Raw genomic sequence first — 24,634 nt, 5'->3', positions numbered from 1 at the left:
AACCAGAAGGGGTTGCATGTGATGCTGAAGTATTAAAACTGAAGAGAGCACTGTATGGTCTTAAAGAGCTCCAAGATGTTGGAATCAGAGGTTTCACATATTTGCGACTAAGTCAGGATTGGAATGTTCTGCTAGTGAAGCCTGTTTATCTCAAGAAAGACTTGCATTTAATAGTGTTTGTAGATGATATTTTACTTGTTGGTACCATTGAAGAAATAGAGAAATCTGTGTGTCACCTGAAAGATGAATTTAATGCCAAAGATTTGGAAAAATTACATTCATTTTTGGGCATGGAAATTGTAAATGATGGGACAGAAATCATGATATCTCAAATACATCTGATTGCAAATATCCTTCAGAAATTCAACATGGAAAAATGCAAGGGAATGCAAACACCAGTGTCACATGATGCAATCCCACACCCAACGGGATAGAATGTGAATGTACCCTACAGGCAGCTTATTGGATGTTTAATGTATGTGTGTATGGAGAGTAGGCCCGATATGTTTGCAACATCATTTCTAAGCAGATTTCTTGACAGACCAACCAACTGTATATGGAACGCAGCGAAGCGAATTCTACGGTACCTGACCATGGTTTAGTGTTTAAGAGAAATCAGCACGAGAATCTGGTGGCATACACGGATGCTGATTGGGCAGGAGATAAGCAAGACCGAAATAGTACCAGTGGATCAGCAGTGTTGTTCGCAGGAAACCTTGTGTCTTGGCAGTCTGCAAAACAGCAGACTGTAGCACTGTCGACCGCAGAGGCAGAGTATGTTGCAGCAGCTCAGACAACATGTGAAATTCTTCATCTTGATGGTCTACTGAAAAACATCCCATCTAGTGACTCTGTGCCTGTGTTATATTGTGATAATCAAAGTGCTATACATATGATAAACAATCATGAAAATTCAAAAAGGTCAAAACACATTGACATTAGTGTAAATTTTATTAAAGATTTTGTGTCAAAGAATCAACTTGTTGTGGAGTATGTGAGATTGGAGGATAATGTCGCAGATATGTTCACAAAGGCATTGTCTAAACAAAAATTCATAATGTTTAGAAATATGCTATCTGTTGTGCCCATTGATTGAAAGTTGTTCTGTGCTTACTTCCTGTTTACTTAGGGGCAATTTAAAGTTATCTAAAATGTAAAAAAAAAAATAACTTAAAATTGAAGGGGGATGTAGAGAATTAACCTTTGTTTGTGTTGTCAGCACTGGAATTTGTTTGTTGTTGGAACGAGTCAAGCAAATGGCGGACATAAATGTGGTTATATTATTATGTCACCAGGGTGTTTTATTTAACCATTAATAATAAGATTAACACATTGCAGTATAATATCTGTATCAATGATAATTCTGAGGAATGATAAGTCTTAAGGCAAAATGATCTCCAATATTATAAGTAGGTAATGGGCTGTGAAACATTTGGGTGCCAAATTAGAACTCATGCCAAAGGTTAGGATCAAAAATTTACTACGGAGAAACCCTGATGCTTGTGTGGCCACAGATCAGAAGGAGGAGAGCAAAAGCCAAGTTTCATAGATAATAATTTGTGAGCACTCAGTTTTGCAAAAAAAAAAAAATTGTTTTGACATCAGTGAGAAGTAAAAATCAGTTGCAACTAATAGAAAATAACATAAACCATTTAAGTCAACTGATGTACAGTAAATTTATTTATTTAAAAAATATTTATTAAAAAAAATTCTCTTTTGAATAGTTTTAATTGATACAGAATGACTATAACCTGTATTATATAATAAATTGTTTTGTAATTAAAATTAGTTTAAAACACTACAATAAGTTAGTGTGGAACCAAAGATCCCTCTTGTACTGAACTTTAAAGATACTAAAACTTGCATTTACAAATATAAATGCAAGAAATGTTACAAGAAAAGTAACCCAAGAACTTACCCCCTGTCCCAACATGATAACCACAAGTGTGTACTTGTTGACAACCCTAAGAGCATACATGGCAAAAACTGCAGCTGCCTCTATTGCAAGTACAAACTGTGAAAACTGCCACGTGACGAGAGGAGCGACAGTGCATCCGCACATCCAAACTATCTGAAAAAGAAATAAAACTCAGTTGCATGGAAAAAAATGTACATATTTCATAAATATTTGATCATTTACTTAGCCTTAAAAAAATTTTACAAAGCCTGCCATTTTATTAAAGGCTCTAATTTTAATTTACACAGCATAAGGTTTCACCATTTACTACCCATCAATTTAACACACGATTCAATGATGAAAATAAAACCAAATTCCTGTAGCATTTTATTTGGAGAAAATTAAACTAACAATATAAAACTAACATCAGGAACAAGAAGCCTCTTGGTGACAAACTTCATTGTGACTTCAACCATAACTCTAGTATTGCAGGAAAAAGGAATTAATAATTAGGATACAGATGTATGTCCCTAAAACACTTGTAAAATTTTTACCAGATTTTTTATACCTAAAAACAATATTCATGGAGATAAATAGTTTCTTTAAAACAATGTGTTGACACGGGGTCATGGGGCGTAAGTTGGCGAGAGTGCATTGATGTATTGCTAACCTGTAAGGTTAAGGGCGACAGAGACCCAGCTAAGACTCTTTGACTCAAGGCATGACATAGCCCAAGTATGGAAGAAATCATTAACTGACCATTTACAGCAATGCCTTGTGCAAAGACCTCGTCCTCTCTCAGCTTCAGACACACTAGATGTTACGAAACATGTGGGCCTTTAAGGTACATCCAAGCATTCCCAGATGGGCAAAGAGAAACACATGGTTCCTGAAAGATCAATTTAATACATGCTTTATGCTTATATACTACACTGCAGTGAACATAAAACTAATTATAACAAAATGGATAAAACATCTTGCAGCACAAATCAGATTACTTGAGGTTCAACGCACCCACGTGGCTGGATAGTACCTTCATGTTAGTGTCTGAGTCCCAATTAGTGTTTCAATTAATTAATAAAGCAGTTGGCCTCCCAAGGTGGGCCTTGAGGATGTAAGAGTTTAATGAAATGTAACGTCAATGAAAATTAATTTATCAGTAATAAGCAATGACGTTGCCCCCAGGGTGCTTGGAGCGTACAGCCCCTCGGGCAGGGGTGAAGTTCGACTTCGGGGGGGGGGGGGGGGGGGGGGGGAGATGGCCGCTGAGTGTGCTGGATGGTGTGCCAATGCCAAAACAAAAAAAACCAGTGGGTCATTGAAAACTGGGTGTTGCAAACGTTAAAAACATAGGGCATAAAACTTTTCATATAATTAAGATAGAGCATTTGTTTTTAAAAATATAAAAAGTATAAAAACTTATTATTCCTCAGGAGTGTGTTCATAGATGTTTCAAGACTGCCTGGTGACAATAAAATAATTAAAAGTTATTTATTTAAATGATCAATGAGCAAATCTAAAATAACACAGCCGCTGAGAATAAAAATACACAAATTATAATTATTACTTTCTTAACATACTCTAATGCGCTTCTCCTCTCCCTCTCCCACTTGGGAGAAGGAGCGCTGTTGAACATGGCCTAACACACAGGTCATGCGCTGACGTACAATGTCAGTACGTTATGCCAGGACTGGGAGAAGGGGAGGAGGGTAGTGGAGCTTCACGGGGAATAGCCCCTGTACGGCATCAATGCAAAAAAGCTCTGGGGCCTTTTAAAGTAAAATAAATTTTTTTAACTCCAGCTCACCTGATACAATTTGAGGCCTATGTAAAAAAATTGGATTTGAAAGTTATAAAATGTAATCGAGTAAAAAACTATGAACACTAATATCAGTAAACAAATCCCTTTGGTGCTTGTCAGAAGATGTTTAAAATGAAATCACCACAGCAAGAAAATAAGCCTAAGACCTTTGACAAAATTGCTACAATGTTGCTAGAAGGACACTATTACAAGCAATAGTTTTAAATAAAACATTTTCTGGGTGAGTGACCATATACAATTAAACATACTTAGTGCAGACTATTTTACAGAATTATTTATTGATTCCCATAATTTTAAATGAATTTATTTGATATATTATCTACTAATATACAATTAAAGGAATTAAATACAATCAATTACATTGAAAGATATTTTACATAATATTGACTATTTCAAAGTATTTCATTTTAGAAGACATAGTAAAAAGATGTAAATTTTTAGTAAAGCTTTGTTTATTTTAATCATCAGAGCAGATTTGTACACAGAAATCTTTTTTGACAGATATAAATATTATCATTTAATATTTTTCAATACCATCAAAGGTAACACTGCATTTCTGAAACACTTTGACAAAACAATTGAGGGGTTTCTAGCAAAAACCACAAAGTCCAAATAGTTAATTTTGGTGTTTATGACAGTTGGTTAAACTTCTCTGAAGGAGACATTTGGTACACAAATAGTTTCCTGCATAAACAACATTAGTCCAGAGATATTGTCAAATAAAGAAACAGGATTTCAGGAAAAACCACACTAGTCCAGATTACTTCTGAAATGAACACACAAGTCTCAATTTATTCAGTTAAAATCACACAAGTCCACATTGCCACTGTGCTGCATATTCATACAAAAGTAAGGTTAAATGGCAAAGACATTCCTGTATGTTATGCAGCATTCACAAGCCTTCATGGAGTTACTACTTGGCGCGTGTAAGAAGAATCCAAAAATGTTTGCTCACAACTGGTAGGTAAGTCACCAAAAGACATGCGTGGGAAGCAAACAAACAGACCATCAAAAGCTCCTGATAATGTCCGGGACATCATTAGATCACACATTACCTCTTTTAAAGCTCGCACATCACACTACTCCCTACGAGACAATCCGAACAAAAGGTATTTACCAGAGGATTTATCTATTGCAAAAATGCATGAAATGTTTATTGAAAACCATCGTTTGAATGTTCCATACAAACTATATTGGACTGTGAATTCAATATTTATTTTGGCTACCCAAGGTCCGATACATGTTCAATCTGTGATTCTTTGAAGCAGAAAATATCTAGTACTGCAGTACACATAGACAAAATTAAACTCTTGCTTGAAAAATCTCTCCATTTGTGGAAAGCTGAGGCCTTTAGACAAAAAAACCGACTATGGTATTAAAGCAAAAGCTGGAAATATCATTTGTTTAAGTTTTGACTATATGCAAAACCTACCTCTTCCCCATCTCAAAACTAACACTGTGTTTTACTCAAGACAACTATGGTACAATGTTTTTGGTGTACAGAACTTGGGGACTGATGAGGTTACTATGTTTACATACCATGAAGGTGAAGGTAGAAAAGGAGCAAATGAAGTGACTAGCATGCTTTTACTCTGTCTCATTGAGTTAGGAGCCACCCATGATGATCTGGTACTTATAAGTGTTGGATGTAGTGGCCAAAATAAAAATCGTGTAATGGTACATTTCTTGTACTTTCTGGTTCATAGCTTCAAAATGTATAACAATATCACTTATCTGTTCCCTATGAGGGGTCACAGTTATTTGCCAAACGACCAAGACTTTTCTCTTGTTGAGTTGAAAAAAATGCAAAACTCCATATGTAGGAACTACTGAAGGTTGGGACAAAATAAAAATGCAAGCAAGGAAATACCCATCTTCGTTCACATTCTATAAAGGTTCTGTGACATGTTCGATATTCGGGCGGGTCCTGAACCATTCTTTATGAAATACCCGAAGCCAGGACTAAAAACCAAGTCTGTAAGAATGATTCACATTCACAAATATAATAAACGTGTTCATTTATGAGACACTTACACAGGACCCTGGCGAGACAGTGTGGTAGTTAAGCCTTCTATGGTACTTCCAACTGAAATAACCCTGAAACCTCTCTCATTTGTTCCCATAAAGCCTGTCAAACTTCATGATGTGAAGGCTCTCATGGACTACCTGGAAAATGCTGATCATAGAGCATTCTATGATAAACTTATGCAGACCCAGGAATTGAAGGTCGCAGAGCTTAATGAAGAAGACATTGACAGTGATGACAACAGCAGTGGGTGATCGATGATCGAGTGATAGTTCTTATTGACCAGCATATTATAATCCTAATAATCAGTGCTGGTAGTAAAACAATAGGTAATGTTTATTGTTACTATGATTTTGTTTCCTCAAATGATTGTTATATTGTGACTATATATGCCATACAAATATATTACTATGACATTAACACAGTTTTATATTCCTTACAAAACATCTCATGTCTATTGATTCTGCAAAAACCTCATATGTCATTCATCTTATATTTTTTTATTTCCTTGGCTATACCAGATATACACAAATTAAGTAGTTACAAATGTTTTATAAGCACTACTTCACCATAAAAAAATATGTAACTGCCAATACACATACACAATAGAGCGGCAAAATGTTATTTTATGTTTACCAAAAACCTTCTTCAATGGACCTGTGTGGTTTTTGCTAGAAACCCCTCAATTTCATTGCGCCTGGATTTCAACCAAACCACAATAATTGTTTTACCCAGTCAATGAAAATTAAATTAACACACAACAGCAGTAGCATAGCAAAGTTTAACTAGAAGCACCAACACTTACCAAAAGAATACTCGACCCCTTGAACAGTTTTTTGAGTAAATCTTTATTCTCAGTGTTGACCTGGTGATTTTCTTTCCCCACCAGGAATGTCAAGTAAGCAGTCACTGTGAACATGTGCCACAAAAACAACGGGTATGCAAAGCTCTCACGCAACGGAGGAGCAAACTGGACTCGTGTACACTGCAACAGACCAACAAGCACCATTCTTTATAATAAACATTATTTTTGCCAAAATATTGAGTAAATGCAATAACTGAGAAATGAAAAGATAGTTAAAAGTCATAACAACAGACCTGCCAACATTAAAATTTAAAAAATCATGAGGTCCTCGATAAAAATTTTCTGGACCATAAATACAGGTTAGATATAAAAAACAACAAATGAGAATCTTTAAATTTAAGTGACATACCTGTACATATGTTACATGGTCTCTGCTTCAAAATTTATTTCAACAAATTATAGGTTGCAGATTTAATTTAGTTGAACATAATTTAGCGCTGCCGTGTAGTGATCATGCAGGGCCGCAACTAAAAAAGATGTAAAATAACATTCTGCTCGTGTAACACTATTATCACTGTTCACAGCAAAATTAATTTTTTATTGGATGCAATACACTTCACGTGTTAGTTGTGTTTTTTTGTAGCGACATGTTTCACAATGTCTCCTCTTCCACTATGCGAGATAGAAAAATCAGCACGGCACACGCTACAAAACGCAAAATTGCTTCCTTTACGTGACTCGAGTATTGATGGAAACTCGTTACTGTAAGCTTTCGTAAAACTTGTTTTGTAACTTTTACAAACAAATTCCTGGGGCCCCGAAAAATCGTGAGGAAACACTATTTTGGCGTGAGGGCGTGAGATGGACCTTAAAATTGTGTGCCTTACACCAAAATCGTGAGAGTTGGCAAGTCTGTAACAAGGTAATTCGCAGTATTGCATAAAACTATACTATTGTAAATGTGATGTCAGTAAAATATCTTGGTTTAAAAACACGTAATACAAAATTACAAATATAGGAGCAAAACTATATATATATTTTTTTAATTTGCTGATTTTTTTTAATACTCACAGAAAGAAAACTCTATGTTATTTAACCATGAAAATTTCCAAACAATATAATGAGTTAGCATCAAATTCTAATTAGATGTTGCTAAAATATTGTGCAAAGTAAATAAAACATCAAGTGAGTTCAAGAGGATATGTACTTTTGCTTTCTTGGATTTCAAGACCATAGAGAAAAAGCATGCATAATTTCATCACACTAAAATTTCAATGAATTTTTAAATTACTTTCTAATGATGTTGAAGCTTAACTCTGTCAGTGATTAGAACATTTAAAATATTTTGAATATGACAGACATCCTTCGAAGTTTCATTTTCACATTTGATACAGTTTTGTAGCTAATAAGGATTTGAAGTGGCACAAAGTTTTGGGTTATCTACATTGTCAGGTGTTGCTTTAGTGGTGAAGTGGTTATTGTTATTAGTTTCTAACTCTATGTTTGTGGGTTTGAATCCCACCTTAGGCATGCATATTTTTTTTAGTGATGCACCGATAAGGCTTTACCGATTACCGAAACGATACAGATAACCAACATAAACATCGGCCGATACCGATACAAACCGATTACCGATTATTTTATCACATTTTCATTTTCCAACAGCTAAATTAAACAAATAATAATATATCAAGCAATACTAAGAATGAAAATATCTTCACAGGCTTATATTATTTATTTTTATTCTTAAAAGTAAATATAACATGTGAAACACGCAGTTGACATTTAGTAGTCGATAATTCAACACTGGCAAATTTGAATTTAAAAAAACAAGCTTTCTTAAGTTCTCAGGCAACATCCTGTTGCGCTTCTCTTGGAGAATGTTTCCTGCTGATGAAAACAATCTCTCTGAGCACACAGATCCAAGGGGTATTATAAGATTTTTCAGTGCTGCCTTCTTCAGATGTGGGTAATTTACATCTTTTAACCAGAATTCAATCGGGTCTGTCCCTAGGTCGAATGTTGGCTGCTTCATGTAACTGTCCAGTTCTTCAATTACATTACCTGTAAATAATAAAATTACAAAATGACAAATATTTGGTTTAGCAATTAAATAATAAGATTTCTTGACTGTAGCACAGTGTATGTGGTACTTACCCCTAGTTGAAGCTGTTGTAGCAGCTATAGACTTATTAACCATTTTCTGGAACATCTGCCAAATTCCCTTCTGTGTAGCAGAAGGACCAGGTGAAGAAATGGCACATCTAGAAGTGCCAGTTGACTCAGAAGTCTGATCACATTTTTGCAGTGTCATGCTATCATTCAAACTATTTTTCACTGTTTCAATGCTGTCAGGATTTTGGAATGGATGGTGTTTATAACGAGGATCAAGCATCGTAGCTACTAGGAAAATCTAAGTCTTTTCCAATTCACCAAGACGTGAGCCGAGTGAATGTTTCAAATCGGTCGCAAAAGATTTAGTGGCACCTTTAACGGCTTTAACCTCCATTATCTTCATTTCCAGCATGTGATTTAGGCTGTTGACTAGTGGTATAGCATCTGCTACAGATGCTTTTTCACTGCTGACTGTCTTGGTCACATCTTCAAAGTATGTAAGAAGATCTACTAATTGCTCGGCAAGCAACCAATTTTCAGCTGTAATCTGACACCTAAACTTCGAGCAATTTTGGAGAGCAACCGTGATGGAAAGACGCTGTTCTACAAGACGTCGTAACATATGAAGAGTAGAGTCCCATCGTGTCGCAATATCTTGAATAAGTACGTGCTGAGGTTCGTTTACCTTTTTCTGTGCATCGACAAGAATTTTTTTGGCTGCTGTTGAATGACTGAAATGCCCTACAATGCTCCTGAATGCAGCAAGCAGTTCACGAACTGGACGTTGATTCAGCAGCCCATCTTTGAGTACAAGCTGAACACTGTGAGCTAAGCATGGAATATTAGGCAGAGGTGATCTCTTACGGCACATTTCATATTAGATGCATTATCAGTAACAACTGCACATACATTATTGCCTATCTCCCAGTCTTCAAATATGTGCAAGAGATTGTCTGAAATGTTTACTGCAATGTGCAAATCACCATCAAAAGGTAAAACTTCAAGGCAGAAATGTACCTTCTGAGACAGCTCTGCTCCATGGGCTGTGACACTAATGAAATCATTCATCTGAGACGAAGCCTCACTTGTCCACAAATCTGTTGTGACAGCAACATTGTCAAGATTAGAAAGTCTCTCTCTAAATTTATTTTTCACTTTCTCATACATTTTTAGAATTACTGTATCGGCCATGTGTTTCCTTGAAGGAATGTTGTATCTCGGAACTGCTTTAGACATGAGACACCTAAAACCATTATTATTCACAATGTCATATGGTTGCATGTCTACACATATCATTTCAGCAATCAATGTGGTAAATTCCTGAGCTCGTGGATTTTTTAATTTAATATATGGCTGCAATTGGGTACAAAGTGCCCGGTGGCAAGCATCCTCCCTACTTTCCCCTCACTCTCCTTCTGAACTGGTCCACACTCCCAGCCGACACACTCTCCTCCTCCAGCCTATACCATTCCCCTACTGTCATCACGACCATCACATTTTTTCCCCTTTCTGTTCTCCTCCTCTCTTTGAAAACCTTCCTAGTATTTTCCTTCCTACTTCTAGGCATTCCCATTTTGACTTTACCACCCAGCTCTCCCCATCCTCCCACTCCACTCAGCACCTGGTACATCTTGACCAATCTCTCCTTCTGTCTTCTATCCTTTAAGCTCTCCCATCTCATTCCTATCATCATCTCTGTGATACTGCACTCCCCCTTCCCTTCTCTGTCCGTTCTCCTCCACTTGCCCTTCACCCATCTAGCTGCTCTCCTCTGCACCCCCTCCAGCTCCCTCTCAAGAACTGCCGTGTATGGGTCCCACACTGCTGCGGCATACTCCAGCATGGGGCGGACCATAGTTTTATAGGCCTTGTCACGTATGCTGCTGCTTCCCCCCCTGAGCACTCGTCCCAGCATGCCCAGAGCCTGTCTGCTCTTCTTCACTACCTTGTCTACATGCTCCCCCCCCCCCCCAGGTTACCCTGCAGCACCACCCCTAGATATTTATAGCTGTCGGCCTCACTTATCATGTCTCCCCTCCAGCGATATTCCCTCCTGACAATCTTCCTCTTCCTGGTAAACCTGACCACTTTCGTCTTTCCCACATTTATTTTCATACCATTATTTTCCACCCACTCTTCCAGCCTTTCCAGATCGTCCTGTAACCCATTTCTCTCCGCATCCATGTAAACCACGCAGTCGTCTGCAAAAAGCCTAATATGCCCTTGTATCTCCTCTCCTATATCATTCATCATTATGGTGAAGAGCAGTGGGCCGAGCACACTGCCCTGCGGCACCCCTGACGTAACCCTTCCTTCCTCCGACATCTCCTCCTCCACACGTACCCTCTGTGTCCTGTTGCATATAAAATCACCAATCCAACTCACCACCCTCCTGTCACTTATAGCTCCCTCCACTTTTTTAATCATTTTTTCGTGAGGAACTTTATCGAATGCTTTTTCAAAATCGATGAAACGGGCATCAATCTGTAGACCATTATCTACCCCCTCCACCAGCTCCTCCAAAAGGCCAGCCAGCTGAGTTTCACATGAATATCCCCTTCGAAATCCATGCTGTCTCCTGTCAATCCACTTCCTTCCGTCCAGCTCCCCTACTACATGCCTGTGCACTAACCTCTCCATTACCTTGCCTACTGCCGACGTGATACTAACTGGTCTATAGCTGGCTGGGTCCTCTTTGCTACCCCCCTTCTTGTATCATTGGAATTGTACAGTAATTTCTTTTCGACTACGTCTTGCAGTGTTGGTTGAAGTAGACTTACTTTAACTTTCTTCTGAGAAGGGCCAGCAACCGAATGTTCCCTCTCAGTAGAACACGCCTGACTTGTACTTTCTGCAAATGCAAATTGCTGAGGATGCCGTGTCTTAACATGATGCAACATGTTGGTGGTTGTGTAGCTTGATCGGCAAGAACCACCACGTGATATTACAGCACCACAATATAAACATATTGCTTTACTATCGTCTTCTTGGCTTGTCGTAAAATGTTTCCACACTTCACTTCTCTTTTCCCGCGTCGCCATTGTTTAAAACTGTCTCGTTTTAAGAAATACGCATTCGCCATAACAAACATTTACGTTTAAAAACACACCACCTTCGGAATACTTCCATAGATTATATGATGTCAACAAAGACACCAATAACAGGAAAGTTAGCCAACACTGAAGTTCGCAAACATTTGGTGCTAAAGCAACCGCTCTCTCCTTTCGGACGTTTTCATTATTTCTCACTATGATCGCTAGCGCTGCTTAACCTGATCGTAATCGTAACCACTTTAATGCTGTCTTATTCTAAATTTGGCAGTACAACTTTTATCTGTATGCAGGTATCTATGGTTCTTAGTTGCGTGTTTACAAAATAAATAGCGGCGGGAATGAATACTAAATTAAAATAGTGACTGTGCGCCTAATTTTTTTTATTTAAAATCTGGCGTAAGATATGCGGCGAAATATGTCTACGAAATCTGACGAGAAAATAAAGGATGCGTAAAATACAACTTACATCGGTATCGGTATTTAAATAATCGGTGATAACGATTAATCGGTAAAATGTAATTATCGGCGATTATCGTTAATCGGTATCGGAATCGGTGCATCACTAATTTTTTTATAGTTTATAAGCAGTCCACTAAGCACTCTACTATGAAATAAGTACAATATCATCATCAAAATAAAATTAAGTAAAACATGTGTTCTTCAAACGAAAAAAAAAACCCACATGTGTTTCATTTGTCCTTATTTGTCTTTGTTATTTATTTATTTATCAATTTGTTACATGCCTACCGACGGCATAAGGCACGATAAAAATAAAAAAAAATTACATAGACAAAACAAACACATGAAACAAAATGAATAACATTGAGGACAATACTATAATAACACATACACAAGACAACACAGCAGGCAACTAACAGATAAACAAGAACAAGTTTCATAATTATATAACAACAATAAAGATAATCAAAAAACTGTTTATAAAAAAATTAAATACAGTAGCATCATTAACCCTTAAACATATTAAATTTAAATTAAGATAAGAAAAATTGTTTTATATTTAAATTATTTTTTGATAGAGAAAAATAGCAACCATGTTTATTAAAATTTGATATAATTCTGTATAATATATCATTTGTTTTGCCTAAGGAGCATAACAAAGGTGCCTGTCGACTGTTATAGGTGGGTACTTTAATCCCAGTATTTTCTAGAATATAATTGCATTTTGTTTTTGTTTTTTTGTTTTTATTTATTTTTTATTTATTCATTTCATTCCGTAGACCCCTTACAAACTGCTGGAGTTCTGGGATATGGAACATGTCAGTTTTATATACATTAAAAAATAACATATCTAAGATCAGCGCTTACACATAAACCCATAGCAATACATAAATACAGTAATCTATGTACAAAAGAATAACAAAAGTATGTATAGTATTTGATTACATATTTAGACACCATTTCACATATACATTTAGCTTGAGACTTTATTATATTTGACAGATTTATTAATTTTTTAATAGTGGATTTTCTTATTATATTATACAATACTAAATATCAAATGTGAGATAAAAATTATTGTATTACAAGAAGTAGAATAAAATGTCAAACAGTTAGTATGTGAGAAATTCATCCACTGTATAGAATGTCTGAGATAAAAGAAATATTTTAAGGTTCTTCTGGAATTTTTTATTATTTTGTTTGCTTATCTCTTTCAGACTCTCAGGTAACTTATTAAATAGTTTTATGCCTGAGAAAATTGCACCCTTCTGACTTAGCTTGAGTCTGTTAAGTGGCAAGTGGAGGTCATTTCTATTTCTGGTATTGTATGTGTGCACATCTGAGCTTTTTAAAAAGTAGTCAAAATTCTTTACTACAAATTTAATTGTAGAATATATATATTGTGAAGGAAAAGTAAGAATGTTAAGTTTTTTGAATAATGGTCTGCAAGAGTCCAGTTTTTTTGCTCCCGTCATAATTCTGATGACTCTCTTCTGTATAATGAAAATGTGCTTGCTATGGGAAGATTGTGCCCAGAAAATTATACCAAATGACATTATTGAATGAAAGTATGCATAGTATACTTGCTTAAGTGACTCTAGGTTCATATAATGAGCCAAAGTACGTAATGAAAAGCAGGCTGCATTTAGTTTAGGTATAATGTTGTGTATGTGTGTGTTCCCATTCAAACAACTATCTAAATGAAGACCTAAGAATTTGGTATTCATGCATCCCTTTATGACTGTAGCTCCGTAATTAACTTGCAAGTCATTATTCTGCACGTAGCTTGTGTTAAATTTAAGAAATGCTGTTTTTTCTAGATTTAATGTTAATTTGTTTGCTTCGAACCATATTTTTAAGTTGCGAAGCGTTTCATGTATATTGTTAGTTAGAGTCTGATGGTTAGCTTGAGTGAAAAGTATGCTGGTATCATCAGCAAAGAGAACTGCATTAGCTTTATCAGCTATATAACAAGGCAAGTCATTTATATACAAGATAAAAAGCAATGGACCAAGAATAGACCCTTGTGGGACACCACATTTGTTTACACCTACTTCCGAGAATATTTCACCGTTGTCTTGATCCGTTATGGCTACTTGTTGATATCGTTGAGTTAGATAGGATGTGAACCATTGTAATTCAGTGCCTTGAATACCATAATGATACAGTTTGTCTAGAAGTATCTTGTGGTCCACACAGTCGAAAGCTTTGGTTAAGTCGCAAAAAAGACCCACAGCCTTCTCTCTCTTATCTAGGGATTTTAGTACTATTGATGTTAATTTAAACGCTGCGTCATCAATGGATTTACCACTGCGAAATCCATACTGATCTTTAGTCAATAGGTTATTTGACTCAAGGTATTTAGACAGTCTTTTATGTACTAATTTCTCCATTATCTTAGCAAATGTTGATATAAGTGAAATGGGTCTGTAGTTTGACATTAAATTCGCATCATTCTTTTTATGGAGAGGTTTAACAATGGTAAATTTTAATCGTTCTGGAAAGATACCTGTTGAAAATGATTTATTAAATATGTTACTAAGAGGGGCACTGATCTTGTTGATACATTTCTTGAGTAGTACACTTGATATTTGATCATAGCCTGTAGAAGTTTTAGGAGCTAAAGAGTGTACAATTTCACAAATTTCTGTAGGTGTTGTGGGGGTAAATACAAAATTACACGTTTTTCTAGGCAGAGTTTGCTGCATAAGTTTTATGGGGTTATTTTTTGTCGACAGATTTTTGAATAGCATATCAACTATTTCTAAGAAGTAGGTGTTAAAAGCATTTGCTACATTTGTTGCTTCTACTAACGATTTCCCATTTACTATTACAGTAATAGGGTAGTTTGACTTAGGCTTGTTACTTTTACCAGTCATATGTTTAATTATATCCCAAGTAGTTTTAGCCTTGTTTTTTGATTTTGATACTAAATTTTGAAGGTGGAACTGCTTAGCTTTATCAATGACTCTGCTTAGTATTTTGCTATAATTCTTATAGTAAGATTTGAGTACAGCGTCATTTGACGTCCTGCAAAGCAAATACAGCTCTCTTTTCCTTTTACACGACGTTTTTATGCCTTTGGTTAACCACAGATTTTGATATCCCTCCCTCACCTCAACTAATTTTGGAGGGAAATTTGCTTCAAAAAGCCTTAAGAAGGTTGAGTGAAATAAATTAAACTGTAAATTTGTATCATTATCAGTGGATGTATTAATCCAGTTTTCCTTTTTTAAATCAAATATTAGTATAACAGTTATAGATCAAAAGGGCATCTAATAGCTCTCTTCTTAGAGCTAAAAATCTGAGAGAGGATAGACTATTAGAATTGTTGGTAATGTTGGTCTTTTGATTAATGATGTTGATTAATTATTTTGTAATTTATCTAGTTTATCACTATCTGTTTTTGTGATATTGTTCCAGACCACAGAGGCCTACTCAATCTTGGATCTTACTAAAGCTAAATATAAACTAACAATAGAATCTAAATTGGTGGCATTGAAAGTAATATATTTAATCAATGCTAACAATCTATTACAATGCGATCTAAGAGATTCAATATGGTTATGAAAGAACAATTTATTATCAAGTAAGATACCTAAATCTCTAACACAAAATGACTTCAAGATAACATGATTACCAAGTTTATAATCAGAAACAATGATATGATGTTTTCTGGAGAAGGATATAGATGTAGTTTTCTCATAATTAAGGTCGACAAGATTTCTTTTACACCATTTGAAAACTGATGAAATGACATTTTGAAGAAGTTTACAGTCTAGATGAAGAGAAATTTTTCTGTAAATCTTAAGATCATCAGCAAAAAGTAGGCAATTAGAGAATTGTAATACTTTGGTAATGTAATCTATAAAAATATTAAAGAGAAGAGGGGATAGTGTTCCACCCTGGGGAACACCAGAACTAACTATATGTAGATCAGATTTAATATTATTAATAGAAACATAAAAGACTCTACCTAATAAATAGCTATTAAACCACTTTAGATACTTATTGCTTAATCCTATATTAGATAATTTTGTTAGTAAAATACAGTGGTTAACCGTGTCAAAAGCCTTGCCTAAGTCAAAGTAACAAGCGTCAACTTGACCCCGTGTTATTACTTCTGAATAGATTGGGTTAACAAAACTAATTAAATGAGTAGTAGTAGTTTTCCCATTTCTAAACCCATGTTGACAGTCGGAGAGTCTATTTTTAAGATTGAATTCAAGATCCTTACATATAATTTTGTGAAATACTTTAGCAAATCCATTTAAAAGCGATATCGGTCTGTAGTTTGCAACATTAAGTTTACTCTTTTTCTTATGTACAGGTATTAATTACCTTTGCAATTTTCTACTTTTTGGGGTAAATTCCGCTATTTATACTAGTATTGAAAATAAAATGAAGTAAAGGGGCCAGAATAATAGCACATCCTTTTAAAATAAAATTTGGAATACCATCAGGTCCAGTTGACATAGTGGATTTCATGGATTCAATTCCCCAAAGTACATGGCTCTCAGATATTGTAGTCATAGGAATAGAGTACTTACTGTTTTCAGAAATTGAGTAGTTTAAATTATTTGTAGGAGTTACATTAATACTAGAAAAATGATGTGCAAAACTGTTAGCAATAAGTACTAGGTCATTGGTAACATTATCATTAATTTTAAGAGATAATTTCTGTCTGTATCCATCTTTCATGATTTTTACATAGCGTCAAATTTTTTTGGATTTTTTTTAAACTTTATTGTTAAGATTTTGTAGCCAAAAATTTTTGTCCCGAGAAATGAGACTTTTGGCCTCTCTACGATATTGAGAAAATAAATCATAATAATAGGGGTTCATATTTCTTTTATATAAATTATGGATATGTTTTTGGATTTTAATGTTTCTATAAGTTGTTTGGAATACCAATGCGGGTAACTGGATTTTTTATTTATTTTATTCGGGATGTAGTTCTTAATGTAATTAGTCAAAGTAGTCGTGAGAAAATCAACCATTATATTAACATCATCAGATTTGTACAGTGTAGACCAGTCATGTTCTTTAATGGCCATAAATAGACTTAAATAATCACCTTTTTTGTAGTCCAGATAAGAAGACGTAGTATTAACATCTCTTGTTAAAATATCCATTTGGATATTAACTATGATAGCAGGATGATAAATATCTTCCGTAACAAGAGGTTCTAATGATTTGCTGACTAGACAATATTGTAAATTAGAAAAACAAAGATCTAAAAGATGGTTGGGCTGCTGAGTATAATTGAATTGAGACAAGCCTAAACCTGTTGTAAAATTGCATATAGCTATAGCTTTGGCTGATAAGCCTCTATAATTTATATTATCAGACTGAGAATTTAGCCAGTGTATACCAGGCACATTGAAATCACCAAGTATAATAATGTTATCTAGAAAATTTGCAAATTTTTCTTCGAGATCTTCAAAGTAGGACTGGTAGGTTGCCGTAGAAGTATCAGGAGGAACATAAATATTGCCAAGTAATAAGAAGTTGGTATGTGACGTTTTGACCTTTACCCAAATAGATTCAATTTCATGATGTTAAGTTATCTTAATCGAGAAAGCAGAATTGAATTTCTGCTTGTTAATAGCAATTAAAACCCCACCACCACCTCTATTTTTGTATGTTAATTTTGCATTTCTATCATTTATAAAAATCAAACATCTATCATCAAAGTAATGTGAATTAATACAAATATTACTAAACCAAGTTTCAGTTACGGATAATATGTTAAAATTATTAATAGCTAAATTATTATAAAATTCTATTGATTTGGTTCTCAATCCTCTCACATTTTGGTAAAGAATTTCCCACTCACACAAGTCCAGTATGCGCAATACGGGTTTCAATGTGCTCCTCCAGGCATTGGAATGTGATCTTGGACAGAAGAATTCAATGCAGAGTTAGTTGTTTCATGGTTATTGATGTTATTATCAGCTTTCTTGAATATTTTATCCGGGAGTAGCTTACCATAAAACGGGCTGATAAGGTAACCGCTCGGCCAGAAAACTGTATTGTGTATCATGTCAAAGTCTTCTTCTAATACTGATACATGGAAAGATGCATAGGTGTCATATTTGGATCGTAGTGTAACAACTTTCAGTTGTGATAGGTTAATATCACTGGTTATAGGTATAATCAACGACTTCTTTTTCTTCAACTAAAGGGTCAAAACGGGTTACAAATAATGCTTTTGTTTTTTTGAAAGCTGGCTTTGAAATTGTTTTAAGAGATGAGATGTTCCTAATCCCAACTTGTATATTTGATTTCTTTTTGTTGACAAACTCAGGTTGGTTTTCGTGGCTACCGTTGGATTTGTTCTTACGTAAATAATGCACGGTGGTAAAACCTTGCTCATCTGTAGTCCGCTTGATAGGAGAAGTGCTTACAGAGTTGCTTGCATCAGTGTTGCTTACAACACGGGAAAAGTGCATCCCTGACTGTGGGTGGGCACGTAACAAATATAAATAAATAAATATCAAATAACACAATTAAATTAAGGAAAAATATTCTAAAATTTTATACAGTCAACTAAAAGAACTTGGTAAAATTCTGTGCCAAATTTTTTTTAACTAGTATTCACTCTTAAGTAACCCCTTGCATGTAAAGTTTAATGGAGGGTTGAGATAGGTTTTAAAGTTATGTATGCTTATTTTTAGTTAGATTTTGAAGAAACACTACCAACTTTATAGTATTTACCATGGAGTGACTTTCAAAAAATTTCTACATAGATTTTTTATTTATGGTCTATAGAGCCCAAAACCAATGCTGTCTCCAAATATTGACACATATATAACTTTTTATGAACACAAACTGCCATAATTTTGTACAAATCATTTCCATAATAATACATAAAATAAATATATATAAAATCTTGGTTCATGATTGAATCATTTTTGGTACAACTAACCATTACTACAAGGTGTGAAGAAAATGGTGTTGAAAGACCCCTTAGTAGGCATGCTATCAAACCCATTAAAATGTATTATTAACCTTCTAAAATATTTCCTTAAACTTTTATTGGTAACAATTTCTGATAAATCCAATAATTACTGAGAGGGATAGAAAAATAAGGATTTAAGGGGGAATAAATCATAACCGCCTTAGAAGATATACTATAAAATCCATTCAAATTCATTGTAAATATTTTAAATAATACATACAACTTTTGTTCGAATGAAATTTTGATTAACCAGTCATTATTGCAAGGAGTGGAAACAACAGGGGTTGAAATAGAAAATAATTCATATATAACAACCCCTGTAAGTGATAAAGAAATTTATAAATTTCATCATTAAAATGTCATAAAGTAGTACTAAAAATAGGTGAATAGTCTGCAAAGTAGTGTAAAAATGTTGCTAAATTAAATATTAAATAAAAAACTGTACTATGCAGTTTACTTAATAAATTAATAACTCACGTTTTGGTTTTTACTTCCATTTGATTTCACTTAGAACTAGGTACATATCACGTTAAATATGTGAATAAGCTAACCGCGAATATAATTCAAAAATAAATTTCTGGTAAAATATTCATAATTAGAGATCCAAAAATTTTTATAGACAAAAACTCACCAAAACATGTTATAACATGAAAGTATAGTATAATTTAATCTCTACGTTTATGATTTCCTTTCAAGATGACACATATTGCCATGAAAAGAAACAGTTCCAAACGCAGTACACAGTTAGGCCATATTGTTAAAGGGGAAAAAAAAAGAAAGATAGAGATAGTCGTAAGTAAGAATAAATCGTAAATAAGTCGTAAATAAATCGTAAATCGTAAACATCCAAATGTTGGGGGAAAATGAATCGTAGCTCTTTAGTCACTCGCTTGGCATCAACTACTCTTAACTTCATAAAATACTTTACTGTACCTAGGATCATAGGTTCGTCATCCCGTACAGGATGTCTGGTGAGAGATGAACTAAGGAGATTTTGCAAAATAACATAATACTAAATTAAAATGATTTTATTCTTAAAGTCAAATAAAGTAAAATCAGTCTTGACGGACATTTACACAGCGGGATTAAAATTTATAACAATAATCTCTTCATTACTTCCTTAACTACTGAACGACCTTACAAGAGAGAAAGAGAGAACTTCACTAAACTCTTCCCTAATCCTTACGAGTACATCTTAACGTATAATTAAAATCAAGACAAAGATCAAACAATACTCACATTTTCCAATAAGCACCTCTTGATCGATTACTTAAAACTAACGTAGGGGCCTCTCCTGCCCTTAAAAACCCGAACGACCATTACCTTTTAAAAACTAGGACTAACTAATCGTGACCTCTGTCGAGAGACCTAGCTCCCGCCAGAGTCAGCTTGAAGACGATTACATGACGATCTAAACTTAAACTACATTACGAACTAAACTACTCGTTGCCTCAGACGGCGACCATAGCCTCCGCCTGAGTGAGCCTGAAACGATTACATGCCGAGCTTAACTCAAACTACTGTACGACCTAGCAACTCGTAACCACTGGCGACCGCCATAGCTTCCGCCAGAGTGAGCTCCGAGCTACCACTCACTTACGCTTAAATTTGCGCCCCCTGCCGCGCCTAGCAATAACAAACGCTCGTTATTGAAGCCAAATTTACTAAACAACTAACTAGAACATCTGGGAAGGCTACCCCCCTCTACCCCGACGTGCAGGCCACACCGCGAGGCTTGTTACGACAGCGCGCCCCAGTAACTGCGGCCCGTGGCTGCGCCAGGCGCGGCCGAACAAACAAACAAAAATCTGCAAGCCCGCAGTGCGCCGCGCCGGCCCCGTGCCCCAATTACATGGTCACGCCACTTGCACTGACGAGTGAACAGAGCAGCCAGCCCAGAGTCCCGTCAGTAAAGTCCCTAAATTTGATTTCAACAACCCTGCAAAATTTCGAACCGTGACAATATTACCACTGAAATGTATGAAGCGCGATAAAATAAAATACAGTTACACATTCTTTCAGTTTAGAATATTGTCCCCTTTACTCTTCACCACAGCTAAAGGTGACAACTACCGCACCTGGCCAGGATTTGCATCTGATTTTGTGCCAATCATGTGCATTATAGGCACCTTTTTAATTTTATAATAATTGAGTTTTTTTTTAATTTTTAAAATTAAACTTAAATTTATTGGGCTACGGCATTTTTTTAGCCCAGTGAACGGCCGGGTCAATTCTTTTTTAGCGTGTTCTTTCCACTCTACCCCTGCCCCCTTCACACCTTCAGCTCTCAAGCTCGCCGAAGTTGCGTTAAGCAGCAATCTCCTATAATTCCCGTCTCCAGTCAGGCCCGGCGTCTCATATCCTACACGATTTCGTGACTAGAAAAGCTGTGGCGAGCACTGGCGTCACTCCCAACGGACTTCGTGGAAGTATGGCCATCAGCAGTCTTCAAGCCGGAGCAGACACGTAGTGGCGTTCGTTCGCCGCGAATTTCCATCGCCCAAGCGGAAATTTCCTATCTCCCCGCATCTATAACCCTGCCTGAGGTGACCCCGGGCGGTCATAGACCCCTTTCGGTCAAAGTTCCCGCGCTAGGTTTCCCCCTCCCCACAGGGCCGCCATCTTGGGGAGGCCTTTCAAAAAAACTTCTGGGCACGCCAGAAGTGACCGCCTGCCCCATCTAACGAGAGAGAGACACCAACTAACCATGTGTCCTTCCCCCTGACCGCCGCCAGAGTGCAGCACTGTCAACCCCCCCCCCCCCCCCCCCTTATGCGAGGCAACTCGCAGGAGTCGACCATGCGCTTGAGGGTTCAAGATATCGAAGAGTCCCCCTCCACCTGGACCCAAAGGGCAGAGCCCCCGCTTTTAATTAGGAAGTCCTCTTGATCGAGGAGGATTCTCTGGGCAGCTTTTCAACAGAGCAGATGGGCGGGTTTCTCCGCTGATCCGCACCTCACGCTCATTTCGCCGAATTCCGTCATTCGCCTGCGGAATGTAGTTACCTACATTAAAGGCACCCTGGCCTTATTACTTTAGTCTCACATTTATTCTTCGGTAGTCTGCACAGAGCAGTTAGAAAAATTTGTAAATTCTTTGTATCTTATTAAGCTTCAAGAAGATGGCTTCTGCGAACGACCGCGTCTTCGCGCGATGGGCACCAACCCAGTACCGAGACGGCTGAGATCTCCCCACTTCGGTAAGTGTTCACCACTGCCCCTTTTTGATTCCAGCCCTTCTTGAGGACGAATTCCGCCCCTCCCTTAATCGCCTACAGATCAGGCCTAATTTCTTTGATTGGTTTGGTCTGTAGGCAGGTTCAAGAGCACTGCCAAGATTCCACCAACCTGACGGCTCCAGGGGTGCAGGCCAAGCCTCCATTGTTCAGCCCCATTAGCCGGTCATCAACTGGGATACCACCATTCTGGCCTTAACTTCGTCCCAGGCTACTGGGCAGAGAATTTCCCACCTTCCGCCGGCAACATGCCCCGAATAAAATCAACAAGTGCCAGCTGGGAGAAAATTTAAATTTAGTTTGTTTTTGTCTTTATAAATGTATTTTTATATTGTGAAGAATTTAACCTTAATGAATAACTGGTATAATTCTGTGTAGGGCCCGGGCCAACTTAACTTAGTTGTTTAAAAGAAAAGAAAAGAAAAGAAATTGAATGATTTAATTTAATAAATCAAAAAGGAATCCTTGCAACCCTAAACTTGACTTTTTATTTAAGCTCATAACCAAACGATCCTCCAGCTCCTTGTAAGCCATTCAGGGGCTGCATGAAATTTCTTGTACACTCTCTCTCGCGTGCACCTCTGTTATTCTTTTTGACCAGATCGTTTCCAGCAATTTCTTGTAATTCAGATTTACATTTCAGAGTGTTTCCTAATGTTGATAAGGAACCTAAATAACTTTTACAAGACACGAGGGAGGAGCGTAACAATTTTAACCACATAATAAAATGAAATTTTTATTTCACTTCATCAACTCGTGCAAACTATCTGACGTATTTAACCCCTTCATTAAGGTTGCAGGCGAAACTACAAAGGACAAACAATACAAAATTAATTAAAATATTTTCAATAATAGAAAAAAAATTGTAGGTTTTGACGTAGCAGTTCAAATTAAATAAAGAACTTTTTGCAACTTTATTTTGAACTTCATTTGTTTCCAGATAAACTACCCTCATTTAAGTGTATTATTTTCAAACATCTCAAAAAAAAGTCGTGAATCAGGAATCCCTATAATTGTTAATTATAACTATATCACGTATATTCTTATAAATTCACATGACTTCCTACTGTACACTTTAACATGCTCAGATATCATTTAAAAAAAAATACAATAAAAATACTATAAAATACAACTATCATGTATTTTGGTATCTAAAAGTTATGATTACAATTTACCAAATAAAGCTGGGAGCTAATGTATATTCTATGGCAAGAAGTCTTGTTACAAACAGCATGTAAAAAAAAAAATATCTAAAAATAAAAGTACATTAATATATATTGGGCTAATATTCATTACAGTATTTTGCCTAGTATATTGTCCGTTGTGTGCACTACCAAAAAATCCAAACGGGTTTGAAGTGGCTAACATCACACTTTAACACAGCAGTTCCAATGCAAATGTAATTCTCATAACTTGAATTACATGTCTTTATGAAAGGCAGCTAAACTTCTTACGTGAGAGACAGTACAAAAAAAAGGTAATTCGGGATGCAAAATTCAACACTACAACTGGTCTAGTTTTCTCTCTCATGCACACCAACAGACACCGGGATCCTGTGGGATGTATATAATGAATGTTTTTAGAACCTTAATTGTAAATCTTCGTTCCGCCTCTTACCTGAGCACAGCATTCTTCCGCTTACGTGCTCCGTCATAAGGCTGATCAACATACCAACGTATGTGCAATACTCCTGCAGTGTAGGCGTAAAGTTTTCAGTCACTTGATGCATCACAGTTAGTTTTTCACACGTAAAGATTACGCGTCTCAGCACAAAGAAGTATAAATTCTTTTCCAGTTAAAGCCCCAAAATTATACGTCTCAGCGCCTGACACAACAGCAGAAATGTGCTGCGCTGCGCGCGCCGATTTAATTTGTTTCCCAGTCACGCCGCAACTGGCACAGACAGTGAAACATGCATATGTCACGCCCTTTCATGGCACGCCCAGAACTTGAAGTCTTGCCTCAAATTTTTCACTCACTGAGGCCTAACATTTAACGTCCATTTAAAAAACATCATGTAATATTAAGACTAAAATATTTAAAAGTAACTTTATAAAGTTTATTATTCATATGTTATGGAAAAAACAGCTTTACACTTGACATACTTATTTGAAAGAACTATATAACCTTCTGGAAGCCATGGCCTTCTGCCTGCGCCTATCGGCCAACAGAAATAAAAAAATGAGCGTAAAACAAGACTTAAGATTGATAAAAAAATTACAAAACATCTGAAACAAATAAGCAACCAAATAAATTAA

General features: G+C 36.1%; 1 protein-coding gene across 2 annotated transcripts in view; it reads right to left on the bottom strand.

Moving 5' to 3' along the window:
- LOC134529284 (protein C-mannosyl-transferase DPY19L1) overlaps positions 1-24,634 on the bottom strand; it is a 130,499-nt gene that overhangs the window by 41,366 nt on the left and 64,499 nt on the right. For both annotated transcript variants that reach the window (XM_063363189.1, XM_063363190.1), the window contains exons 6-7: positions 6,551-6,730; positions 1,919-2,071 (exon numbers count right to left, since the gene is read on the bottom strand). In XM_063363189.1, coding sequence (XP_063219259.1) covers positions 1,919-2,071; positions 6,551-6,730 — 333 coding nt within the window. The remainder of the gene's footprint in view (positions 1-1,918; positions 2,072-6,550; positions 6,731-24,634) is intronic.

The sequence above is a fragment of the Bacillus rossius genome, chromosome 2, assembly GCF_032445375.1.
Source record: "Bacillus rossius redtenbacheri isolate Brsri chromosome 2, Brsri_v3, whole genome shotgun sequence".
Taxonomy (NCBI): domain Eukaryota; kingdom Metazoa; phylum Arthropoda; class Insecta; order Phasmatodea; family Bacillidae; genus Bacillus; species Bacillus rossius.
This window is presented reverse-complemented; position numbering and strand designations above follow the sequence as displayed.